At 32.6% G+C, this 10,968-nt stretch overlaps 1 protein-coding gene across 1 annotated transcript in view; it reads left to right on the top strand.

The window, feature by feature from the left end:
• LOC122633616 overlaps window positions 1–10,923 on the top strand; it is a 26,747-nt gene extending 15,824 nt beyond the window's left edge. Inside the window, exons 6-26 of the mRNA XM_043821702.1 lie at window positions 176–317; window positions 896–1,075; window positions 1,518–1,895; window positions 2,424–2,615; window positions 2,762–2,823; window positions 2,918–3,106; window positions 3,245–3,416; window positions 3,519–3,626; window positions 3,727–3,797; window positions 3,927–4,053; window positions 4,232–4,484; window positions 5,313–5,428; window positions 5,530–5,665; window positions 5,837–5,971; window positions 6,862–7,009; window positions 7,121–7,248; window positions 7,368–7,502; window positions 7,589–7,743; window positions 7,961–8,330; window positions 8,608–10,091; window positions 10,158–10,923. Coding sequence (XP_043677637.1) covers window positions 176–317; window positions 896–1,075; window positions 1,518–1,895; window positions 2,424–2,615; window positions 2,762–2,823; window positions 2,918–3,106; window positions 3,245–3,416; window positions 3,519–3,626; window positions 3,727–3,797; window positions 3,927–4,053; window positions 4,232–4,484; window positions 5,313–5,428; window positions 5,530–5,665; window positions 5,837–5,971; window positions 6,862–7,009; window positions 7,121–7,248; window positions 7,368–7,502; window positions 7,589–7,743; window positions 7,961–8,330; window positions 8,608–10,091; window positions 10,158–10,418 — 4,942 coding nt within the window. The 3' untranslated portion in view covers window positions 10,419–10,923. The remainder of the gene's footprint in view (window positions 1–175; window positions 318–895; window positions 1,076–1,517; window positions 1,896–2,423; window positions 2,616–2,761; window positions 2,824–2,917; window positions 3,107–3,244; window positions 3,417–3,518; window positions 3,627–3,726; window positions 3,798–3,926; window positions 4,054–4,231; window positions 4,485–5,312; window positions 5,429–5,529; window positions 5,666–5,836; window positions 5,972–6,861; window positions 7,010–7,120; window positions 7,249–7,367; window positions 7,503–7,588; window positions 7,744–7,960; window positions 8,331–8,607; window positions 10,092–10,157) is intronic.
• Window positions 10,924–10,968: the final 45 nt, after the last annotated feature.

Below are 10,968 nucleotides of genomic sequence, written 5' to 3'. Positions count from 1 at the left end.
AAAAAAAAAGAAAGAAAACACAGTGACAGTGACTTGGTCGTAGGAAATTTCGAATTTCTAAAGAAAGCCACACGAGTTCGAAAGCACGCGGTCTTTTAGTCGGAAATAGCGCGAGCGACGAAATGTAAAGGCTTAAAATGTTCACGGATCAGGAAGATGACGATTGTTCTTACAGGAAAAGCCACGCTCCAGATCTCAGAGTGCAATTGGATGTTTTCGACGATCAACGCGAAAGCGACGAAGTATTATCGAACAACGGACCACCGGAAATCGATTTGTCCTCCCACGTTGATATATTTTATGCTATTCTTGGACAGGTTAGTGATACTATTATCAATTATTTTCGTATGCTTTGTAAATTTAATATTGATTGGATTTATGGTTATTATCTTTCGAATTTGACGAATTCTTCTGTTTTCATCTCCTTAAACTTACGAAAATCAAATATTTTCTTTTAGCAATATGATATGATATGAATAGTAAAAAAAAAGATATCAGTATTTTATTAATATTATTAAATATTGAATATATTATTATTATATATTTAATAATTTATATATAGTAAGTCTTTGACATGTATTAATAATATTATATTAATGTATTTGTCAATACGATAAATTTCAATAAAAATACTATAGAATCAATGTTAAAAATATAATGATAATATCAATGTTAAAATCGAATCGATCGATTAAATATTTATTAAAATGATTTATATTTTTATTTAAATTAATTAATAATTTTATTAGTTGATTAAAACGATCGATTAAATATATAACGTATATTAATATATATATATATATATATAATATATATTAATAAATAGAAAGAATATTTATTAATCATGAAATAAAGTGCAAAGAAAAGTTTTGATAGAACGCAGAACACTTTTCAGATCGCAGACACCCCACAGGAAATACCATTCTTAAGCATCCTCCAGCATCTGTTGCGACTGGATCCAAAAGATGCTGCGAGTGATCTAGCGTGGGACACAGCAGAGACATTGGTCCATCGTGCGACGTTATTGGAGAATCGAGAAGACGCCACGAAATTACTGAGATCGCCTAGTCTTCAAGTCAGTATAAATCGTTAAAACTTTTATTAGGAAGCGTTCCATGAGACGTTCGTTTTTTCTTTACTTTTCTTTTTTTTTTTTTTTTTTCTTTCGATTTTTCGATTTCTATCCATGCCGCGTTTCAGTCTTTTCGAACTTTCGCCGATTGCACAATTGGATTGTGTCGTCGCTAAAATAACGCGAGTTTCTATTACGTCAGAGAGATGGGCCAAAAATTTCGCGATGATGTCTCTCGAGAATCGTCAATGTCGTTTCGTAAGTTCATAATGATTGCAATTTTATGATTCTTCACGAGCGAGCGATTAAAACGATTTGATTAAAGTCGGAACGATGGAATAATTAGCGAATAAATTAAATTTAAATTGACGTAGCGATTGACGAGACGTTTTATTAATTATGTAAGATGTAGAATATCCTCAAACATACTAACACTATTCTACAGACGAATAATCTATGCTGTCATTGCCGAGGAAACGATCAGACGTGCGGTACGTCTCGAAAAGCGTCACTTCCGGTGAGCAATACGACTGCACCGTTGACATCAGCAACGAATACGTCAGTAACAACGCCACCTAATCCACCCCCTAGCAGTGGTCTCGTATTACCACCCCCTCCACCCCCACCACTTTTTATTATTCCGGCTAACTCGAATGCTCCAATGGAACCACCTTTGCCACCACCGTTGCACGTGCCGCAGGTTATTCGTGCTCCTACTCCCGAAGTACCCAACAATCATGCGAGATTACTTCCTCAACAGGAGACTCCAACTCCTAAAACTAAAATGAAAACCATCAATTGGAACAAGATTCCTAATCATAAGGTAAATATATTTTCTTCCATTTCTCTAAATATCTCGTTAAGAATTAGATCATATTTCTTTTCTTTTATTTTGTATTTTTTCTTTCTTCTTCTCTTTTTTCTTCTTTTTTTTTCTTAAAATTCTAATGAAACAAATAAAATCCCACAAGAAAATTAGTGTTTATCGGCATTCAAGAATATTTCATTGCTTGAAATTCTTATCATAAGAGAGTATTTCGTTACACGGCAAATAGGTAAATGTAATGGAATTTTTAATATTTCATAAAACTATAACAACGATAATAAATAACGCTAGTGTAATAGTAATAATATAGTATTGGATTGTATCAATAATAATGTTGGAAGTTTCAATAGAAAATACTAAGGTTTCTTGTTTGGATATCAAATATTAAAAATTCCGATATTATTTCCGAGATTATTGACTAATCTAATATTTGAATATTGAAATTTCTCAGCGTGGAACTAAATTTGAATATTTGAAATTCTCGCAAGATCAAATAAAACGTATTAATTATTTATTGATCGACAGGTTATCGGTAAGAGAAATATATGGTCGTTAGTTGCGAACGAACATCAGAATCTTCCAAATGCTGATTTAGATTGGGCTGAAATGGAAGGTTTGTTCTGTCAACAAGTACCACCGATGATGCCACCGGTAACTTGTTCTTCGACATATGGAACAGGCATAGACGCTGAGAAACGTCGACGAGAACCAACCGAGGTAAAATGATTAATAGATGATCAATCGATTGATATTTCCGCTTTTGTTCGTTATTTATTTATTTTTTTTTTAATTTTTTAACTTTTTTATTTTTATTCTTTTTATTAATTTTGGTTTTTTTTTTTTTCTTTTTTCTTTTCTTTTAGATCGCCTTACTCGATGGAAAAAGAAGTCTGAACGTCAATATATTTCTTAAACAATTTCGAAGGTAAATAATTTCGGTGAATAAAATTTTGTTACGTAAGAACAGTCGTACATATATCTCTATGTATTTTTTTTTTTCTTTTTTTTTTTTTTTTCAGTTCGAACGAAGATATAATTCAATTAATAAAAGATGGCGGTCATGACGACATCGGTGCGGAAAAGTTACGCGGTTTGTTAAAGATTCTACCGGAGGTTGACGAATTGGAAATGTTGAAAAATTTCGATGGTGACAAATCGAAGCTTGGAAACGCTGAGAAATTTTTTCTTCAACTTATTCAAGTACCTAAGTAAGATATTGAGATAAAATCATTACAACACGATATTGTATATCTACGTATTATCGCGGAATTAATTATTTTCTTTTACATATTATTACATACACATATAAGTAGATTATATAAAAATGTTATTTTTATTTTAATTAGTTACAAGTTACGAATCGAGTGTATGCTTTTGAAAGAAGAATTTGCTGCTAATATGAGTTATCTCGAACCGAGTATAAATTCAATGATTCTTGCTGGTGAGGATCTCATGACTAATAAACCGCTTCACGAGGTTCTTTACATGGTCTTAGTTGCTGGAAACTTTTTAAATTCGGTAAATTTTAATAATTAACGATATAAATTTTCTCGTTGATCATCGTAATTTTATATCGTAATTTTATTTACGGAGATTGATGGCGTTTATCGTTATATACAGGGTGGCTATGCAGGAAACGCAGCTGGAGTTAAATTATCTTCCTTACAAAAATTAACCGAAATTCGTGCGAACAAACCAGGAATGAATTTAATACATTACGTAGCTTTGGTAAGATAATAAAAAACTCAATGATCGTCAATAATTTCATTTACTTCTATTTCACTATTTCTTTCTCTTCTTTCTTTCTTTTTCTCTTTTTTCAAATCAGCAAGCTGAGAGAAAGCGAAAGGATTTGTTGAATTTTGCCAAGGACATGAGTGCTTTGGAAGGAGCAACAAAGTAAATATTGTTAAACAATAAAGAAAGAATATAAATACAAATGTTATGTAAATTTTAAGAATGTCTTATTACTAATTTATATTTTTATTTTCTTTGTATTTTTTTTTTGTTTTTTTTTTTTTAATGCAGAACGACGATCGAACAATTAAACAACGAGTTCAATACGTTAGACACCAAAATCAAGAAGATCAAGAATCAAATTCAATTACCATCAACCGAAATAGATATTCAAGAACAGATGGCACAATTTCTACAGGTAAATTTATTATAATTATAATATATATATAAATATAAATATAAATATAAATATAAATATAAATATAAATATAAATATATATATAATATATTATATATATATATATATATTATATGTACAATAATCGTTGATCCTAGAAATAATTAGATATTTTAATCACAAGTAATAAAATTTTTAGATGGCTGAACAAGAAATGGCACAATTGAAAAGAGACATAGAAGAGTTGGAAAACGTTCGACGAACATTGGCAGAGTTTTTCTGCGAGGACATTAATAGCTTCAAAATAGAAGAATGTTTCAGGGTATTCCATCAGTTTTGTCAAAAATTTAATCAGGCTGTCGCGGAGAATGAAAGGCGAAGGATTCAAGAGGAACAAGTATTAGCGAGGCGAAAGCAACGTGAAGAACAATTAATGGCTAGAAAAAGATTGCGTAAGTTGTTTATCAAACATTCGATTATATTATTTATATTAGTTGTCTAAATTATTGAATTTCAAATTATTTTCAGTGTTCATATAAATAACACTGTAGTCACTATTTATAGAAATACTGTAGTCAGTATTTTTTATTAAAAATTCCAACATTTATTGACCAACATAAGAAAAAAAGAAAACTATACTATTGTTATAGTATAATACTATTCTATTATATAAAATGTCAGAATTTTCAAGTAATTTTTATTTCTATATCCTACAACAATATACTATATAAGTATTAAATGCTAGAATTTTCAAAATATAGAATTTCTATATTACTATTTTTAATAGAAAATACTGAGACAGATAATTCAGTAGAAAATTCTGATATTATCAATCGTATATTATATTCCTATATTATAATTGTGCATTATATTTTATATTATTCTTATATTATATCAATGTCGAAATTTTCAATTATTTTTTGTTATTATTATAATAATAACGAGTTAACAAATTTATTATTATTATTATTATTATCATTATTATCATTATTATTATTATAATAATACATTATAGTGTCATAATAGTGTACTATAGTTCAGTAAAAAAGATACTACAAATTTAGTAGAAAATTTCGACAATACTTATCAAGCAAATCCTAATATTAAACTATTATTATTATAATAATATAACTACATTAATAAGTAATATCAAGATATTCATTAAAAATAAAAAATAAAATATTGAAATATTGAAAACAGAAAATTCTGAAACGTTACGTAACGTTATATTAATTCGCAATATTAAATATTTGTTCCTTTTCATTTCAAAATATTTTCAGTGAGTAATCAAGCAGAAACACCTAATTCTGAATCCGAATGTAATTTAATGGATTATGGTCTTCTTGATCTCCATACTGGTTTACCTCAAAGAAGTTACAGTCGTAGCGAAGCGAAGGTACATTATTATTATTGTTATCTAAATTAATGTTGATGAACATGAAATTGTTGGATAACACATCTTTTTTCTTTTTTCTTTTATTTTGACATTTATTTCAGATCAAAAGGTTACAAAACGGTGTTGTTACCTCGGACGACGATGTTTCCATTACCGGTTCACCAAATATACGACGAAGATTAGGCTCGTGTTCCGGAGGTCCTGAACAATCCACCAAAGAAGATACTTATTCGCCAGGTTTAATAACTATTATTTATAAAAATTATTAGGATTTCTTTTCTTTTCTTTTCTTTTCTTATCTTTTCTTTTTCTTCGTTCTATGTTTTCTTTTTTTTTTGTTCTTTCTTTCATTTTCCTTTTCTTGCCTTTTCTTTGTTTTATATTAAATTTGGAATGTTAATGTTTCAGATATAACACCTAACGGTACCCTTCGTCGAAGAAGGAGTCGAATACCGTGCGAAGACGATGATGGTAATTTAATGGATTTTCTCCGAACTTCGGGTCAGGAGAATACTCGAGAAAGAAAATCATGGGGCAGCTTAGGTACCACACTTAATTATCAAATTATTATTTCATTTTATCCTCGTACGTACGTATTTATGTCTTGTGTTGTTCTTTTTCTTTTTTTTTTTTAACTTTCAATTTTATTCTATTTTATTTTATCTTTTTTGTTTTTGTTTTGTTTTTTCCTTATTAATCTATATTCAATTCTTTTTCTTAAAAAAATATCCTTGTTATTTGAATTTTGTGTTATTCTATGAATTTTATCGATAATGTTAATCTACGTAATTATTAATTACAATCCACAATTCTATTTCTATGCCAATTCTTTTCGCACGATTTCGATTTAACCCGAATCAGAAGAAGTATTTCATTCTACTTTTCACACGATTTGTTTTGATTTAATACGTCCCGATCGAAATTTTAAAGAGAAAGAAATTTTTTTCGCATTATTCATCCTCACATTGTTCTATCGAATTTCATTTAAAATTGATCTTATGCAAACTTATACGTTTATCATTAGAAAATAACAAAGAATAAAATCTTGTATTGTTTAACTCAAATATTAGTTTGCTTAATTTTCGTGTTTACGAATTAATAAAATATGTTTCTTTTCAAATGATAATTTACCTCATATAAAATGTTTTTATATAACACGAGGAATCTTTATGAAATGATCTATACGTAAAAATGAACAGATTTTAACACGACTTTTCATATGATCTATCGTATTATTCAATCGAATGAATATGATACGATTCACATGATCTATTATATAATTTTCTAGATCTAAAAGCATTCTTATGTTTACCATAGATATTCCTTTACACGAATATTTTGTTAAAAACAGAATTGGGCGTATTCGAATTTTGTAATTATAATCAATTTCATTAACGATGTAAGTCGCTTTATCAATCGAAATTTTTAAATAGATCGATCGTGGGCACGAAGAGCACGCGGTCAAACACGAAGAGGCGATCTATTGAACGCCGATTTTTCGGCTGATCGAGAAAGACCAAGTTCGCCATCACCTTTAGCTGAAAGTAAACCATTTTTACAAGAAGAAGAAGCAAAGCCAGGGTAGGACGATCGTTCTTTTGCTTCATGAATTTTTCTATTTTTTTTTTCCTCTCCCTCTCCAACGAATTTCTTTCTTATAAAAATAACGATATATTTATATAAAACAAACAGGAAAGCATGGAGGCAAAAGATCGAGGCTTGGCTGTCGGAAAACGAGAAGGAAGATCGTGCGGGAGAAGAACTTCAAAGAAAGGCCAGACAATTGCGTCAAGCAAACCGTAGGTCCTTCGAAGACTCAGGTAAATTAACTTGAAAAATAAAATCTGATTGAATTCAATCTCGTTAAATATCGTAATCGATCGATCTTATTCATACAAACATATATTTATATATATATATATATGTGTAATATATACAGAAAGTGAAGGCAAGAACTCCATCAGAAATACCCTGGTTGAAGACGATTCTATGCACGAAGGTTATTCTGAAGTTTACGACTGGCGGCCATCCGTTGAGAAAACGGATGTAATGCGTACGATGGAAGCCATCGAAGGTAAATCATTTTTCTTTTATCATTATAATCATTCCAATTGGAATACAAGTTCCACGAGATATTCCAGTATTTCCACTTCTTTTCAGAAGCCCAACCAAACCCATCGCAGAAAGACAAATCACCTTGGCGAAAGTCGAGTTTGAACGTACCAAATAACATGGAAGAGACTGACCCACGTTACTCTCGTAGGCTAAGATCCAGACTCAGTACTGAGAATATCCTTGCTCCTAGTCCATTACAAGTATGTAAGAAAAATTATATGTTACACGGTTACCTTATTTTATCCTTTATAAGGATTACTTTGAAATATATTCTATGTGTCATGTAATAGAACTTTGCGATCGTATAAATTATATATATATATATATATATATATATGCGTGTGTGTGTGTGTATGTGTATGTTCGAAGCTAAACGATCTATGATAACGCGTTATATTTTTGTTATCTATCTTATAGGCGATCAGAGAAGAGGACAGAAAGAAGAACAAGATCAGCGAGGCGGTGAATGCGAACACTCAAGACGAACTAACAATTTATCTTCGACAACCTTACACAAGCTCGCAAACTCCAACCACGAGAAGATTCTCGAAGCTTGCTAAGAAAAATTCCGATGATGAGAACGGCAACATCAGCGACAAGATTGAAATTGATTCGGATAATATTGAGACACCACCGGCAACCAGACGACTTATCAGTCCACCGAAGGAGGTTAAACCGGTCGAGAAAGAACCTTGTAAACGAGAAAGATGCAGTAGTTCTCTTCAAAGTCGAGAATCGAAGACTGTTCCGTTGAAACCTGTTAGCGTTAATGCTGATCTTGGTACCGGTACGTTAACTCGTTTCGATTATCTCTCCTTCGACACTGATTTATCTATTCTTTGCATCTAACTAACTAACCATAATTTCGTATACGTTATCGTCTGTCTGAACTGTTTTTAACATACATTAACTTTTATTCTACGACCGTACTGAATATAAATCCAATTTTTGCAAAATAACGATCACTTTCTAATGAGAACCGACGGATGATTGGTATGAAATATTTAGTACAGATAAATCATTGTTTTTTATTTCTTTCTTTTTTTTTTTTTTTCCTTTTTAAGGAAATTTCGATAGATACTCGGCTACGAGGAGAACAAGGAGATATAAAAAAATGTCCGATCCTACGGAAAAAGATACGAAAAAAGATGATCCAGTGGGTCAGCAGATCTTCGAAGAGAAATCAACGGAAAGACCGAGTACATTATCGTTGGCTGAAGACGGACAGGAAGAAGATGCGATGCTTCGAGTTTGGCAAGAGAAATTGAAACGTTCGGAAGCAACAACGACCGAGAAGATCGATGCTGCGTTGGCTGAGATCGCTCGATCTGGAGAAGATCTTCAACATTTGTCACGTTCGAACGTTCAGAGAAACTCTCGACTTCCAGTTAGCCAACCACCTCCTGTGGTAGCTGTTACCAATACAGTTTTGAGTCCAGTGATGCAGGAATCAAGGCCAAGAGAACCAGTGACGATCTTAGCTGAAAGAGCCGTAAGTAGTCGTGAACGTCACAGAAGTATGATAGATCCAAGTCAGGTAAAGGAAGCTATTCGAGTGACCAGTAGTCCACCTAGTCAGATCAATCAAGGTCCTATGAGGAATTTGAACTGTGAACAAACCGTACCAGATCGTAAAATCGTAGAGGATAACGTGATCACGATCGATCAAACGGATCTAAACGAGCTCTCTTCAAACGTGGATACCGATCGAAAAACTGTATCCAACGAGGTGATCCAAACGATGGAAGATCCTCCTAAACAAAGCTCCATGTTTAGAAATAGGTTTATTCCTGACATAAATGTCACGAATGCATCACCCTTGTCTTTGGGTACTTCTGTAAAGGGTAGAGATCAAGAATTGAACGACGAAGGATTCGAGGAGACTCAAAGCCTAGTTTCTGAATCTTTGAGTCAGGAAACGTCATCAGGGAATTATGAAACTGACGCTCACGACTCTACGCGATATTCCCCAGCTGAATTACGTTATGCCGGGACGATCGTAACTCAATGTCGACCCAACGACGAAGAAGAAGAAGACGTGGATGTACGACATATCATAAAGGAACCAGCCAAAACTGTATTCGCAAAGACTACTGTCCCAGTTAGAGCGACGAACAACGAAAAGAGTTTCCTACCAAAACGTACGGCTAATATGAAACGTGAAAATAATAGGAAAGTCGAATCATTGAAAAGAAATCCTACTGTAATGGCGTCGAATGCTAGAAACGAAGTTGAACGTTCTGGTTCTCGTAGCAGTCTTCGTAGCTCTAGAAGTTCTTTGAACAGTGCTACCTCCGTTAATACCGTAAGAAATTTGGCACCCTCTCATGCTCATCTTCGTAGCTATACGTCCGCAATTCGTGCGTTGACCAATGACCTCAGGAAAAGTAGCCCTTCGAACACACCCCTACCGCCAACTGTAAAGAAGGACAACGATAAGAGACGAGCCAATCCACGAATAGCCGTAACTAGGATTCCTGCCAGTAGGAGTAGTAGCAGTGGTAGCAGCGTTGGTCCTGTAGCAAGGAACGTTAGAAAGACGAATAATGTAAGTAGAAAAATCTAATTAGATACCTTGTGTCAAAATTATATATGAGATAATTATGATTTATAGGCTATAGTCGATACGATCTCAAAGCAGGCGAACAAACCTCGAACGATCGCTTCTCGTAGCAGTAGCAGTGGCAGTAGCATCGGACAACAATCAACGGTATCTTGTCAACCTGGTGCTGAAAAGGTTGCACCCGCCAAGAGCCGATTATTACAACCTCGTGCCGGCACGAAAAATCATAGTTTCATGAGACCTACGGCTTCCAGTGCGAGTAAAGGTTCTATACCGAATCTTCCGAAAAGTATCAAAGGCTTGATCAAATGAATGTTATACTTTAATGAGAATTAATCTTTACGTTAAGTTTTCCTAAAGGACCAGAAATTCGTGAATATTATTATATACGATGGTACGTAATGATTCGAGTCATCATCGTACGATAAAAAAAATATGTTAAAAGAAAAAAAGAAAGAGAGAGAGAGAGAGAGAGAGAGAGAGATACGATTTCTTATCTTAGCGAACTAATGTTATTATTATAACAACGAAGGAGGATCATCGAAATGTTTTTGTATACGAGAAAATAATCAAATATATTTACAGTTTAACTCGTTGTAAAATCATTATTACCAAGGAAACTGCTAAGGAACATTTCGAGTATTTCTATCGAAAGCTCCGAGGGCGCTTATATTCGCATAAGATTAGGAGCTTTCCTTTCAGTCACCCAGATATATAATCTAGAATTTATAATAAACTGTAACATATGTTTCGACTAACGTACTGTGCGATACAATATCATTTGTATTGTTAACATAAATAAACGATTTGTAAAAGATGCTCGTTATTAGATTATAACATGACGGATACATTATCGTGAAAG

The sequence above is a fragment of the Vespula pensylvanica genome, chromosome 12, assembly GCF_014466175.1.
Source record: "Vespula pensylvanica isolate Volc-1 chromosome 12, ASM1446617v1, whole genome shotgun sequence".
Classification (NCBI taxonomy): Eukaryota; Metazoa; Arthropoda; class Insecta; order Hymenoptera; family Vespidae; genus Vespula; species Vespula pensylvanica.
The sequence above is the reverse complement of the archived record's forward strand: the minus strand, read 5'-3'. Positions and strand labels throughout refer to the sequence as shown.